Source organism: Lampris incognitus, chromosome 20, assembly GCF_029633865.1.
Source record: "Lampris incognitus isolate fLamInc1 chromosome 20, fLamInc1.hap2, whole genome shotgun sequence".
In the NCBI taxonomy this organism is placed as follows: Eukaryota; Metazoa; Chordata; class Actinopteri; order Lampriformes; family Lampridae; genus Lampris; species Lampris incognitus.
Genome location: NC_079230.1, coordinates 7,759,872 through 7,775,788, shown reverse-complemented (window position 1 = coordinate 7,775,788; position 15,917 = coordinate 7,759,872). Strand labels below are relative to the sequence as shown.

At 47.4% G+C, this 15,917-nt stretch overlaps 1 protein-coding gene across 1 annotated transcript; it reads left to right on the top strand.

The window, feature by feature from the left end:
* The first annotated feature begins 238 nt into the window (after positions 1 to 238).
* Positions 239 to 14,463, top strand: kirrel1a (kirre like nephrin family adhesion molecule 1a). Its single transcript, XM_056300838.1, has 13 exons — positions 239 to 407; positions 487 to 644; positions 764 to 914; positions 2,579 to 2,684; positions 2,958 to 3,106; positions 3,713 to 3,840; positions 4,147 to 4,273; positions 5,021 to 5,121; positions 6,545 to 6,761; positions 7,928 to 8,035; positions 9,879 to 10,006; positions 10,406 to 10,483; positions 13,664 to 14,463. Exons 1-13 carry the CDS (start codon positions 239 to 241, stop codon positions 14,342 to 14,344), a joined length of 2,301 nt encoding a protein of 766 aa, XP_056156813.1. The 3' UTR covers positions 14,345 to 14,463.
* Positions 14,464 to 15,917: the final 1,454 nt, after the last annotated feature.

Genomic DNA, 15,917 nt, shown 5'->3' with positions numbered 1-15,917 from the left:
AGGAGGATCAGAGAGGGTTTCTCTCGGTGTGTGTGTGTGTGTGCATAGCGTTTGCATTCGAGTGCTCTGCACATACGTTACCTTTGCGTCACGTCTGCGATGATGATATATATATACACACACATATATATGTATATATATATATATAAATGTATCTTGCCCTTTTCACTTACTTCAGGGTGATATGACGTGTTTTGAGTCTCATGTGCACCATGTGTGTTACACCTCTTTTCTCTTCATGTCTGTCCACCTCGCAGCCTGGCCCAGGTATCGTGTGTTGCGGGTCCAGGATTTAGGCCAGTACAACCTGGAGATTCTGTCAGCCAATCTGTCTGATGACGCCCTCTATGAGTGCCAGGCACCTGACGCCGCCCTGAGGTCCAGAAGGGCCAAACTAACCGTCCTCAGTAAGTCCGTGTGCGTGTGTGTGTGCGTGAGAGAGCGATGACCTTCCTCCATTCTCCAACCGTGCCCTTTTCTCTCCAGTCCCCCCAGATGACCCGGTGATAGACGGGGGTCCGGAGGTGCTGCTGAACGCGGGGGAGTCCTACAACCTCAGCTGTGTGTCTCGCGGGGCCAAGCCGACCTCCACCATCGAGTGGCTGAAAGACGGCCTCCCCGTGGAGGGCGCAGCCAGCACCACCGTAAGCCTCCCGAAGAAGACGAGGGCTCGCACACAGCCCCGATCATGTCCAACCTTTCTCCTGCGCCTCCTCCAGGCCGAATCACTGATCAATGTGTCTGTCCCCCCACCCACTATCAGGAGGTCCTCTCGGACAGAAAGAGGGTGACTACGCGGAGCTACCTGCCCATCCAGCCCGCGGACACAGACACGGGGAGGAACTACAGCTGCGTGGCCACCAACTCGGCGGTCCCCAACGGCAAGATCACCACCGTCACCCTCAACGTCCACCGTAAGCGCTCCTCCTCATTACCCGGCATGCCTTACTCCGTCCCGCGCAGACTCGGGGGGCAAAGCGCTGAAAAGACGTCTTAAAGCTGCGTGAAGACGTTTCGTGAGGATGACGCGGCACGCCGTTTGACTGCGTCCCCCCCCCCACACAATGCGGCGTCACGCCGCTTGAATGACGTAAGAAAACGATCGCGGATCGTCGCTTTTAACACCGGCTCCTCACACGTTTTCGTTTGTGTATAGCCGCTAAAAACCGGCGTAATCGGCTTCGGTTTAAACAGCGCTGGCCTAACGCACACGTTACACAAACGCCGGTCTATAAATATGTCAGAGGCATCACTTCCGGTGCGCCTACGCGTCACTTCCTGTGAGCCAGTAAAGCTTGCCGGGAAAGCGCGGGATGCGTTCGTGCATCGACGAATCAGCAAATTCGTTGCGTGAAATTTTGTTTTTTATTTTTTTCACCGGGACTAGGGGTGTCCTTTTCGGCACTAATGGCAAATAAAAGGTAATATTTTCCAATAAAAATGTTCTCCCGTGCAGCTTTAAGCGCGTTTTTGTCATACTGCGGTACACGTGTTCCTCATAATAAATACTGTAAGAATTCAGGGGGCAGCCGGGAACCGAACCCGGGTGGCCCAGACCACGGGCGACCGCGCTAACCGGTCCACATAAGGGCCCGACCCGTTAGCCACGGGCTAGCGAGTCTAGTCATCCGTGGTCGTTACACTACACTACACTTAGCTAGGCTAAACTAAAGTTTGTTGCTCCTTATATCCGCTGTATACATTTGAAAGTGACTAATCTTGCTAGTACAGTTTAGTTCAGTGTTTCTCAACCGGGGGTCCGCGGACCCCTAGTGGTCCGTGGTGTAATTGCAAGGGGCCCGTGAAAATAAAATATCTTAAAAAAAAAAATCCTATGACATTTATAGAAATAGGATTATTTTACTCAAATGTGACTGAGACCTTTATCTACCTAAACTATAAAGGGTAACAGGACTTTTTTCTCTAATTACATCTGTTTCACAAGTGTAATTTATTGTATTTTAATAAGAGATGTCGCTCCCGTTTGCATTGTTAAAAGTTACTGCATAAAAATTCTGTTGTTACATATATCTGAAAGTTACTGAATACATATTCTGTTTTGTTACATATATCTGAAAGTTACTGAATACATATTCTGTTTTGCTACATATATCTGAAAGTTACTGCATAAGAATTCTGTTTTGTTAACTATATCTAAGTTACAACTGAAAGCTCTTATTTTTGCCCCAAAGAGTGAATAAATGCTATAATGCAATTTAAAATGCAGTTTCTACTGCTTCTATCAAATTGCAACCCCCTCCCCCAAGATCAGGTGGAGGGGTCCTCAGGGTAGATCAAAAATACGCAGGGGGTCCAGGACCCCAAAAAGGTGGAGAACCACTGGTTTAGTTGACCAATTAAATACACGTCATGCTACATGAATTCTTATCTTATTGAAGACCATTCAGTATTTGAATGTTAACAGTTAGCCTGCACTTTATTGTGGCTCCTTTCAGGTGACACTTGGCAGTCATTTTGGAACAAAATAGACCCTACATCCCAGTAAAGGCAAGCTAAAAGCAGACTTTACGTGAATATAAGTGCATTAACATGTGTGTGGGTGTCTCCTCCCTCACAGATCCTCCCACAGTGACCCTGTCCATCGAGCCTCGGTCTGTCCTGGAGGGGGACCGGGTCACCTTCACCTGCCAGGCCAACGCCAACCCTCCCATTATGGGATACAGGTCTGCACCTGCACACATTAACATGGCTATATTGAGCATGCATAAAGACATTAACGTGGCTACTATTTCATCTCTTGTCATTTCCAATGTGCTGCTTTAGAGAAGCAGTCTGTTTGACATTATAAACGAGACCGGTGCAGTTTCGTGCCCCCTTCTCTCTTGTGTATCTGTTTCAAAACGGTTCTGAATTGTGCTTTTTTATAACATTCACAACGTATGAGCATTAATTCATGATTGGGCTTGCCGTGGATACCTTGTGTATTTCAACCTCAGGTGGGCGAAGGGTGGTGTGGTGCTGCAGGGGGCCCGGGAGAGTGTGTTCACCACCAAGGCAGACCACTCCTTCTTCACTGAGCCCGTCTCCTGTCTGGTCTTCAACGCCGTCGGAAAGACAAACGTCAGCATCCTGGTGGACGTGCACTGTGAGTCACTGTCACCTGTCTCGGCTTGTCCAGCCACAGCTCTCCATCACCCTTTCGTTTCACTCTGTTTTTCCAGCCAGAATCCCTCCTCCACTTGTAGTTCACGTCTACCTTTTTCATCACCGCATTGTTTTGTACTTTTAATCATTCTTTAATGATATGTAATGACACCTGCCTAACCCCCCCCCTCTCTTTTGCTCTCTCTCCCTCCCTCTCTGTCTCTCTCTCCCCCCCCCTGTCTGTCTCTCTCCCCCTCCCTCTCTCTGTCTCGCTCTCTCTCTCTCCCTCCCTCCATCTTGCTCCCTCCCCCCTCCGTCTGTCTCTGTCTGTCTGTCTCACTCTCTCTGTCTGTCTCTCTCTCCCTCCCCCTTCTCTCTCGCTCTCTCTGTCTGTCTCTCGCTCTCTCCCTCCCTCTCTCTGTCTCTCCTCCCTCTCTCTGTCTCTCTTTCTCTCTCTGTCTCTCTTTCTCTCTGTGTCTGTCTGTCTCTCACCCTCCCTCTCTCTCTTTCTGTCCCTCTTTCTTTCTCTCTCTTGTGTCTCTCATTCTCTTTCTCTCTTTCTCTGTCTCACTCTCTCTTGCCCCCCCCTTTCTCGCTCTCCTCCCAGTTGGTCCGATCCTGCTGTTGGAGCCCCAGCCTAAAACGGTAGACGTTGACTCTGACGTCAGCCTCAACTGTAAATGGGCCGGTAATCCTCCGCTTACTCTGACCTGGTTCAAGAAGGGCTCCAACATGGTAAGAAACTGCAACTGTATTCAATATTTTTTTTTTGCTTTCTCACCAGATATTTGGAGAATTTTGTTTCCTGTAGGTCCTTGTCAGTAAGTCGGTCAGGCCTGTTAGTCAGTCAAAGGCATTTTTGTATTTTTATCCGTCCCTTTGTAGCAACTCCCTCATCTAACCTTGATGTTGTGGTCTCTTTCCCTCTCTCTGTCTTCTTCTTCTCTTCTTACATTTCACATTCTTTATTTACCTGTTCTTCTCTTTCATTTCCCTGCTCTCCTCCTTCATTTTTTGATGCCTCCTCTCACTCCCCCACAGGTTCTCAGCAACAGCAACCAGTTGTATCTGAAGTCAGTGAGCCAGGCAGATGCGGGCCAGTATGTATGTAAGGCCATCGTCCCAAGGATCGGAGTAGGAGAGACCGAGGTCACGCTCACCGTGAACGGTCAGATGACACCCACACACACAACCTCACAGATCATTGCTTTCAGATTAAAATCCTTCACCTCACAGACGTAGAGATTCTCACTTCGCGAGGGCTGACCGCGCATGTTTCGGAGTCATACGACACCTTTTTCATGGGCTTGGCCTGCAAATAGCATAGCAAAATGTGCTCAGCATGCATGTGACCTCGTGAACTTTTCAAATCATCAGCGTAGCAGTCTATTTCGCTGCCTACCAACGCGGGGATCACCAGTTCGAATCCCCGTGTTACCTCTGGCTTGGTCAGGCGTCCCTACAGACACAATTGGCCATGTCTGTGGGTGGGAAGCCGGATGTGGGTATGTGTCCTGGTCGCTGCACTAGCGCCTCCTCTGGTCGGTCGGGGCGTTTGTTCGGGGGGGGCTGGGGGGAATAGCGTGATCCTCCCACGTGCTACGTCCCCCTGGTGAAATCCTCACTGTCAGGTGAAAAGAAGTGGCTGGCGACTCCACATGTATCGGAGGAGGCATGTGGTAGTCTGCAGCCCTACCCAGATCGGCAGGGGGAGGGAGCAGTGACCGGGACGGCTCGGAGAGCGGGGTAATTGGCCATATAAAATTGGGAGAAAAAGGGAAAAAAATGTTAAAAAAAAAGAAGATATTTATCTTTTGTTTGTCAGCAGTATTCCGCATTTACATTTACGTTGCTGTACTGTGCATGAATTTGGTTTCTTGGCTGACATTGTTCCTCATTGTCTCCATCGCTCCAGGTCCCCCCATCATCTCCAGTGACCCGGTCCAGTACGCGGTGAGAGGAGAGAGAGGAGAGGTGAAATGCTACATTGCCAGCACGCCTCCGCCAGACAAGATTGTGAGTGAGAGTACACGCTATCCATAACACCCCAAAATATCTGTCAAGCAAGGGGACCATGAGGAATAAAGATGGGCACAGGGCTGAGATTCTGTAGCTTTATGTGAAACAAGTAAAAGGCAAGAAAGTGAAAATGGCGGCATACGGGTGGCATGGCGGTCTATTCCATTGCCTACCAACACGGGGATCGTTGGTTTGAATCCCTGTGTTACCTCCGGCTTGGTCGCGCATCCCTACACACACAATTGGCTGTGTCTGCGGGTGGGAAGCCAGGTGTGGGTATGTGTCCTGTTCACTGCACTGGCGTGTCCTCCGGTCGGTCGGGGCACCTGTTTGGGGGGAGAGGGGGAACTGGGGGGAATAGCATGACCCTACCACGCGCTACGTCCCCCTGGCGAAACTCCTCACTGTCAGGTGAAAAGAAGCGGCTGCTGACTCCACATGTATCGGAGGAGGCACGTGGTAGTCTGCAGCCCTTCCCTGATCGACAGAAGGGATGGAGCAGTGACCAGGACGGCTCCGAAGAGTGGAATAATTGGCCAAAATTCATTTAGGGAGAAAAAGGGTAAAAAAAGATAAAGTGAAAATGGTGGCTGTTTCAAACATCCCATTTAATTTAACAGTAATTATTTAGGAGAATTCCCCAAAATTGAAAGGAAATAGTATTTGGCCTTCAAAAAGTTGCACTTTTTAAATCTTTTCAGGCGTTGCACCTCCATTTTACTTGTACCTTTTTCCTCCTTCAGCAACTCCATTTCTGCAAAGTAAATGCTTTTAGCCGCTGTCCTCTTCCATTTTGAACAGCGACTCACCCCCAGAACTCCTCCAGAATTTTCCTGTGAGCCATCACAAAAAAAAAAAAAAAAAAAAAAAGCAACAAGAAAAAAAACAACACTGCTCCTGATTTAGCTTCTGCTTCAGAAGTCAGCCTCGGTGCTTTTTCCAGAGAAATGTATCACAGAGACACAATAGTAACTCCCGTTTCCCCCAGCCCGAGTGACTCTGATCCGTCCTGACTCACAGGGCGCACTCCTAATGCAGGCGTGGAGGGCCGGGACAGAAAAAGATTGATAAAATATGAACGATGGGGAGAGGAACAGTTGTCCCAGTAAGAATCTCCTTCTCCGGAATAAATGGGCAGATTATGGGAACATGTGGCCTTATGAATAATTAACCAGGCTTAGTACAGTACTTCTATGCTGAATAATACAACTGCTTTTAGCAGTTTTCAAGTCAGTGAATGTGCACAGACGCGACCCCGCTAACCTCACCTCGGGACGGAGAGCCGAGGCACCAAAACTGTTGCTGGTGATGGAGAGAATGGCAAGGTGTAAGTTTACATGTCCTTGATGTAAAATTGTGGATGTCTATTTTGGTCCGCCTCTGTGTGTGTGTGTGTGTGTGTGTGTGTGTGTGTTTCCAGGTGTGGGCGTGGAAAGAGAACGTGTGGGAAAGGGATAAGGGGACGTTGCAGGAGAGGTACACGGTGGAGCAGAGCAAGTCGTCAGCAGAGGGCGGGGGCGTCCTCTCCACCCTCACCATCAACAACGTGATGGAGTCTGATTTCCTCTCCACCTACAACTGCACAGCCTGGAACTCATTCGGGCCGGGCACCATGATCATCACGCTGGAGGAGACCGGTATGCCCTCCTCCAGTTGTGTTGATGGATGTTGGGGTACATCATTTGTTTCACGGCCTTCGCAACATGTTTACACCAAGCCAGCTCCAGGCAGTTCTAGTTGTGTTTCGGAAATGTGCTCAAGTGTACATTTTTTGTGCATCAAAAAATATATGCTCTTGTTCGATTTTTGGTTCTTTAGTTATCACTATAAACTTAATTGGGGAGAAAATTGGCAAAATATATTGTTTTCTGCACCCCCACTTCTGTGCTCTCTTAGTCTTTCTCATAGTCTGTCACTTGGTGTTGTCCATGTTGTGTCATTCAGTGTAGGATTTCACAGAAACACTATCGACAGAGATACAAATGAGACGTGCACTGTCACCTTTAACGTGTCAAGCAAATCAATCTTGTGTGTTTCTGGTGTGTCAGTGTGCTTCTCTGGGTTGTTGGTTAGCTAAAAACATGATTCAGAGCTAACTTTAGCTCTTGAATCGCTGCAAAAGCATCTATTTTACAATGTCAATGATGAGCGTCCAGTCAGGACATGATGTACACTGCAAAAAATGAAATCTTAACAAGTGAAAATATCTTGTAATTGGTACAATAAGTCCAATATTGAGTAGAATTATCTTGAATTATCTTATTCTACTGGCAGACAGTTTTGCTAATTTTGAGTTTTTTTCCTGATTTTGGTCAATTTAATCTTAAGAAAACAAGATAAACATTTATTTAAAACAAGATTAAATTGACCAAAATCAAGAAAAAAACTTGAAATAAGCAAAATTATCAGCCAGTGGAATAAGATAATTCAAGATCATTCTACTCAATATTGGACTTATTGTACCAAATACAAGATATTTTCACTTGATAAGATTTAATTTTTTGCAGTGTAAATAATACAGAATGTTAGCTACTCTATTGAAAATGTGCAGTCAGTACTAGGTTTACTTCTAATTATAAACTTAAGACAGCGGTCCTGTATTGTTCCTCTCACTAGCTCTCAATTATTCCTTTAACAAAGTCACACAACAGCTGCGCTTCACATCCGCGATGTGTCCTTGTTTTTAAACCTTGCTTCATCAATACAATGACTTGACATTACCTTGCCCTCCATCCGTTCCTTCTCCTTCGCTCTCTCCCTCCCTCCTCTCCTTCCCTCATCCCATCCCTCCACCCTATTTCAGAGGACGTCCCGGTGGGGATAATAGCAGGCGGGACGGTGGGCTGCACCATCCTTTTGTTCCTCTGCCTCCTGGTCTTAGTGCTTATCTTCTACCGGCAGCGCAAAGGCAGTGAGTCACCACCACATGCCGCACATGACTCACACATATCAACACACATCATGAACATACTGTGTTTCTGTCGAACTTCAACAATACGTGGATACCAGTTGCAGGTGTGAACAGCTTGCAGGTGTTCCTTTGCTTCCTCTAAGCAGCTCTGATGTGCATGCATCATTTTAGCTGTCTAGCTTAATATATAATTCATCAATTCATGTGTAATTTATCAATGCATTTATTGTTTGAGTCATCTCTTTCTTTGGTGCTCTTAATGTGATAGTCCTGTAGCTGGATGTTGTGCAGACTGTAATGATGAGCTTCTTGTCAATTTTGCTTTAGCTGGAACTGGAAGGTGGGAACCAAAATTTGGTTTGCTGTTTTAGCGTGGTATGTAAGAAGAGAAACGCTTGAATCCGATTGGCTATTATATTCTTGTTATTGGCAATATGTTGCCTATATTGCCCCAAAAGATGAGCATTTCTCACCTTGTTGCAGGCAGCCGCCCCGCCCGTAATGCCGGATTGCCTCCCGTGTCACTCGCTCTCATAGAAGATACATCAAGTCTGGCACCAGGTGACATGGTGGCGCATTGGTTAGCGCTGTCGCCTCACAGCAAGAAGGTCCTGGTTCGAACCCCGGGGTCGTCCAACCTTGGGGTCATCACAGGTCGTCCTCTGTGTGGAGTTTGCATGTTCTCCCCGTGTCTGCGGTGGGTTTTCTGCGGGTTCTCCGGTTTCCCCCACCATCAAAAAGACATGCATGTTAGGGTTAATACTCCTGTCTGTGTCCTTGACCGAGGCATGGCAAGACGAACTGGAGTTGGTCCCCAGATGCCTCACCGCGGCTGCCCACTGCTCCTAGCTACACAGCTAGGATGGGTTAAATGCAGAGCATAACTTCCCCACGGAGAAGAATGAAGTATCTCAAAATCAAAATCAAAATAAGTTGCCGGCGTTGCTTTGTGTCCAAGCGTGCCTTAAGGCCTCTTAGGAGTAATGATCTGCACCTTCCACTTGTTTACCATCACAATAAATCACATTCCAAGGCAGGGTATACCCAGCAAACAAAAGAACATCCCCAGCACGTCCCCTAAAGGTCCATGTCCGGTAAATATCATTGTGTAGGGATTTTATTACATCATGGGGACATGTAGTAGACTTTCCCTTAACGCCCCTGTAATGTCCTGGAGACCCACAGTAACGTCCCTGAGACATCACGGGGACATCTAAAGGACTTTCCCTTAAAGTCCCTGTAATGTCCTCGGGATGTTCCCTGAATGGAACGTCGCACAATAACGTCCCCGGGACGTCTGGAGGACTTTCCCCTACATCGCTGTAATGTCTTCGGAATGTTACAGGGACGTCCCGCAATAACGTCCCCGGGACTTCACGGGTCATCTAGAGAACTTTCTTCTAACGTCCCTGTAATGACCTTGGGGCATTCCCTGAACATCGCGCAATAACGTCAAGGGGACGTCTAGAGGACTTTCCCCTAACGTCCCTGTAATGTCTTCAGAACGTTACAGGGACGCAATAACGTCCCTGGGACGTCACGGGGACGTCTAGAGGACTTAACCCTAACGTCCCCATGACGTAATGAACACCTTATCGAACAAGGACCTTTAGGGGACGTGCGGAGGATGTTTTTGTTTGCTGGGTCCCGTGTCGTATTCTTACTATGCCCTCATACGATGCAGAATCTACTGTATTCACAACGATGAAAGAGAAAACCCATCCTTGGGTAAACCATATGGATGGAGGTACCTCTGAACCGCCTCCTCCTGCGCCTAAAAACACTGACCCAGCAGAGATGAAGGTGTCCAGCTGCATTCAGCCGCGCCATGTTTTGCTTCCAGGTCGGCGCGGGGTCACGCTGGGTAAGCCGGACATCAAGGTGGAGACGATAAACAAGGAGACCCATAGCTTGGAGGAGGACTCCGGCAGCGTGTCCACGGCATCACGTATGGTCAAGGCCATGTACTCGGTGAGTCGCCATGGCAACGCAGCAGCAGGATGTGTGTGCTTAGGCTGGAAACTGTTTATATAGCCTTTAGTTGTAGAAATAAAAAACACACACTCGTGTTAATTCAACACCCTCTCCCTGCGCCACACTAACGGCGAATAGAAATATTTGTCTAACAAACTAACCCGGCAACTCGGTAGAAAAATGTTATGTTCCTCTGTTGTGTCCTCATGTAACTTTCACCCCTTTTAACACTTTCTCAATTTGCTCTTTTGTCACTTTCTCTTCTTTCATTTTTGTATCCTTTGCCTCCTTCCCTCCTCGGTGTGGTTCCTCCTCCCCTCATTCTTTTTTATTTTGTTTTGTGTTTGTTTGACGGTTTAGTTTCTCCCCTCTGTGTCCTTCTCTCCCTCCAATCAGCCTTTTAAAGATGACATAGAGCTCAAGTCCGACCTGCGCAGCGACACGCTGGACACGCGGCAAGAGTACGATCTGAAGGTGAGCTCAGAGGAGAGCAAACACCACCTGCCCTCGTCTCAGTCGGCCCAGGGAGTGGATGCTGTTCAGAAATTTGCAAGTCTTTCTTAGATACATATGATCTCTGGTGTCCCATGCTTTTCCTAAGAATGAGTCCACACTTACACACACACACACACACACACGCACACACACACACACACACACACACACACACACACACACACACACACACACACACACACACACACGTGGCTTCTAGTGGTCAGAGTAACCATCTCAACCGAGGTTCACGAGCAGCGAGGGGGCTACTAAGACTGAAAAAAAAATGTTTAAAAAAATTGATTTTTGGGATTTGTGAATCTATTCAGAATCGTTGAAGATAAAAATCACGATTATTACGGAAATCGTTTTTCCCCCCCCACCCCTAGTTGGGACGTTCTGAAATGACGCTATTTACATTTATGACAAGGTTTTATTTCAGTCCAAACTGTAAAGGTCTCAGAAAATTCGTGCGGTCATCTTTGACATTGTGACTTTGAGTGATGACCTTCATTCAATGATGAAGACATACTCACTGCAAAACAACAACAACAACAACAACAACAAGCTTATGAACGTATTTTATCTTGTTTTAAGTCTCATGCATATTACAAGATAAGGCTGGTAAAATGTTCTTACCCCACTGTCAGATATTGTAGTCTTGTACTTTCATTTCATGAAAGCGTGCTTTCTTCATGATTATAAGATTTTTTTGAAGGAATTTTCACCAAAAAGGAAAATGTTGAATGTCTTGAAGTAAGTCACTTATTATGCTGAAGCAAGCTTCTCTTGCTTCAGCATAATAGGTGACTTGCTTGTCACTTGTAGTGACAGGCATGGGTGCAAGTCCATGAATACTGGGATGGCATCCAGCGCTTGACCTGTGCCCCCGTCCATAAGGTTGTGTCAGGAAGGGCATCTGACGTAAAAGTTTGTCAATTCAGTATGCGGATTTACAAGACCATATCGGATCGGTCAAGGCTCCATACCGAATCGGTTGAGGCCTGGGTTTACAACGGCCGCCAATGGTGCTGTGCCCTCACAGGGTACCGATGGAAACTGTAAAATCCACTGTGGCGACCCTTGAGAAACAGGGAATAAGCTGAAAGAAGAAGACGAAGTGCCTTTGCTTGATACAGCAATATCATCTGTCGGCGGAGTAGGAACATTTCACAAGGAACATCTTGGTAGAAGCCTTATGAGACTTAAATCAAATGCCTTGATAAGCTTGCAGTGCATTTACATTTTCTGCTAAATGAGTAAATGTAAATGCAGCTCCTTCTTTACTGATAAGGGTATTTATTCTGCCCCGGGATAACCTGCAAGACCCCAAATGATAACCAGCTGAACAGCATTATGAAGGCTTTAACTTTGTGCTGTGCTGTGACCTTTTCTGCAAACTCAAAGAAAGTTGAATCAGTTCATCTGGATACAACGTGTATTGACAGATATGTGTCATCAGTCATCTATGTGACCTCTTCAGTCTCAACTGACTGCAGGTACCCCCACCCTTATAAACAATACAGTGACTGCAGGTATCCCCACCCTTATAAAAAATACAGTGGCTGCAGGTATCCCCACCCTTATAAACAATACAGTGGCTGCAGGTATCCCCACCCTTATAAACAATACAGTGGCATAACGACCGAAACCAACTACCGGTTTCATATGCAAATATGGGAGTGACCATTAACTAGAGTTACAATGGTCATGTGTACAATTTAAGATGGCGATGGATGTACTCTCAGCCCCCCTCCCTGGTTGAGGGATTGTTACATCTCTTCACAGAGATGTAATGAACTTGTTCAACTTTCTTTGGTTTTCTTACCTGGATTATTGAGCATGCATAAAGACCCTTTCTACAAACCCTATGATCCAAACTGAGTATTTGCTATAGATTTTTAAAGGCATCAGGGAATCTGTGTTCCACTACAGTTGAACAGTTTAAGATGGCAGGTGATAAATCGGAATCAACACTATTGACAAGTGTTGAGACCGCCCTCGAGGAAATGAGTGGACCTCTCTAAAAAGAATGTGATTTAAAAAAAATGTTTTTTTTGGTCCCCCCCCCCCCTTTTCTCCCAATTGATCTTGGCCAATTATCCCACTCTTCCGAACTATCCCAGTCACTGCTCAACCCCCTCTGCTGATCCGGGGAGAGCTGCAGACTACCACATACCTCCTCCGATACATGTGGAGTCACCAGCCACATCTTTTCACCTGACAGTGAGGAGTTTCACAAGGGGGACGTAGCGCGTGGGCAGGATCACGCTACCCCCCCCCCCCAAAACAGGCGCCCCAACCGACGAGGAGGTGCTAGTGCAGTGACCAGGACACATAACCACATCCGGCTTCCCACCCGCAGACACAGCCAATTGTATCTATGGGGACGTCTGACCAAGCCGGAGGTAACACGGGGCTTCGAACCGGCGATCCCCGTGTTTGTAGGCAATGGAATAGACTGCCATGCCACTTTTGTGAAACAGTCAATCCTTCTTGTCCTGCAGCTCTTTCAGCCTTCATCTCAGCTGTGCTCATTTGCTACTCAGGCCAGCCCGCTCATCATAAAGATGCTAAAATGCACATGGGGGAACAGTAGCTTTCGTGTAGTCTACTTACTCAGTTGGCACGCAACACTCACACCGTTTTATTATATATAGGTGATGTGTAGTTTCCCAGGATGCCGTTGACACAAAAAGCTGCCAAAATGTTTTACTTAAACTCCCCAACATCGATATTTTGCAAGGGGATCACACACCGCCCCCTCTTACTGGAGTGCTGCCTTGGATCGCTTTGAGGAAAGACAGGCCTGTATCCAACCGAGGAGGTGGTTAGATCGCTCTGAGAAACAGACCGAGATTGAGTTTTTTTTTTCTTTTTTCTTTTTTTTTTTTTTTCCTAGTGCCTGAAGCGAGAAAGCAGTGACAAAAAGTCAGAGGAGAATTCTGGGTGTGCGTGAGAGGATAAGAGGACTAAAATCATTATAGAAATAGCACCCCCTGTTGGCAAGGACATATTTATGCTGACGTTCGTATTATTTTATCTGTACCTTGTACATACTGATATCTGTTATACCACACTCTCTTTCTTTGCATCTCTCTCTCTCTCTCTCTCTCTCTCTCTCTCTCTCTCTCTCTCTCTCTCTCTCTGCCTCCCCAGGATCCCACTAATGGCTACTACAATGTGCGAGCCTCAACCCATGACGAGGGCCGCCCGGCCTCCCGCTCCACCATGCACTATTCTGACTACCGGTCTCCGGGAGGCACACCAGGAGGCGCTGCGTCCATCAGCAGTAGCGCTGGCGGGTCAGGGGCCACAGCCAGCGGAGGAGCCCCCGGACCCACAGGCCCCCTCACCTCCCCCGGGCGCCCCCAGGCTTGCTATGACCCCAGGCCCCCCTCCAGACTGTCACACATCAGTTACGCCCAGTTCAACACCTTCACCCGGGGTGGTCAGAACCAGCAGCCGCCGGCCAACCCTCCCCCCCAGGCCAGCGACTTCCCAGGGGACTGCAGCCTCCTGGACTCCACGCCTCAGCTGACCTACGACAACTACGGATACCCGTCCCACTACCCGACATACCGCATGGGCTTTGCCCCGCCCAGCCTGGCCCCGCTGGAGGCCGGCCCGTCGTACGAGATGTACGGGGTGGGCTCCGGAGTGGGTGGTCCCGGGGTGGGGGTTGGTCCCGCAGGCCCTGTGGGCCCCGTGGGACCTGCACCGTCGGGTTCAGAGACCGGACTGGGGAAGTACGGCAGCTCCACTCGTTTCTCCTACACGTCGCAGCACTCTGACTACTCCCACAGCCGACACACGCAGAGGATGCAGACTCATGTGTGAAAGACGCGCAGTCCGCTGCCTCACACTCTTAGCAGAGCATGGGGGAAGCATCTTATAAATAGTGTCATGCTTACAAACCTACAAAATCAAATAGTCACGCACACACACACACACACACACACACACACACACACACAAAGAAATAATCGCAGACGGCACAGCAAACACACACACTAAACACATGTAAGCCCATAAAAAGACCGACCCTACTTCATACAAACTCCGAAATACACAAAAACATCACATTCACCAGTCCACTGACAAAGGCACACACACACGCACACACACAGATTCAGAAAAAAAACATTGCCCTTGAGACAGGGAGGGTGTGAGAGAGACGGAGGGAGAAAGAGCGAGGCCAATGGAAAAAAAGAAGGCATCTTAGTGAGACAGGGAAGGGGAAATTCCTCACAATCCTGAATTTCCCTCACTCCCAATGTGTTTATATATCTGAGCTCTGAGAGAGCAGATGGTGCAAGTCACAATCAAGACTGGGAGAAAGGAAGAAGGGCGAGAACAAGAGACAACAAGAGATCGGGGATCTTTGAATCGAATCGCGTACAGAGTACGAATTTTGACTGTAAAACGCGTCTTAAAGCAAAATTGACTGTCAAAAATGGTACACGCTGATCGGGAAAAAAAACCTCAACCGGTGGAAGGTCATTACTGGCCACCATTTTTTTTTTAATGTTTTCTTTGCTGGTTGTTTTATTCAATGATCATAGAGCACCTATATATCCCAGAATGCCCTTATAATCCCAGTGGCACGTACCATCATGCCAGTAAGGCAAGGGGGGGGGTCATTGTTTTGCACTGCGTCAACAGTATTCATGCTTAATCGTCCCTTATCTATATCTGTGTAACGTCTCTTTTTATTTGCACAACAGACTAGAGCTTTGTATTCTATTTTTAACATTACAGAATTATTTTTGTCATGTTTCTGTAAAAGTGTTATATGTGTTTGTGTACGGACCAAATGTTCAAAACTTGAGAGTGTATAAATGGCCTTTGCCTGGGTGATATTCACTAAGACAAAGTGAAAAAAAGAAAATGAAGAATTGTACTTAAAGAAGATCCCGAACCGGCTCTATGCATAACCGCAGTCCACTGACTTCCGGTTTCTACAGCAGCGGTCATACCAGTTTCCTGTTTGTTGGCGTGTGCTGTTGACAATGGCATGTTTTTCGCGATGCCTGCAAGATTTACCATGGATAGATTATGACAATTATGAGGACAATTATGTCCACAATTATGAGGATGAGTATCCTCATCCTCAAAATTTTGGGCGTAACTTGTTATGTACAACTTGAAACTTTTCACCCGTTTGCTGGTAGCTGCAGATGAAAGTTTGTCGACAATTCTGTGCATGTGGTTGACATTTATCCACGGTAAATCTTGCAGGCATCGCGAAAAATATGCCATCGTCAGCAGCACACGCCAACAAACAGGAAACTGGTATGACCGCTGCAGTAGAAACCGGAAGTCAGTGGACTACAGTTATGCACAGAGCCGATTCCTCTTGCAGAGGCCGCCGGGATTCAGAGAGGATTTCGGATTTGTAAGGGTTTTTAGC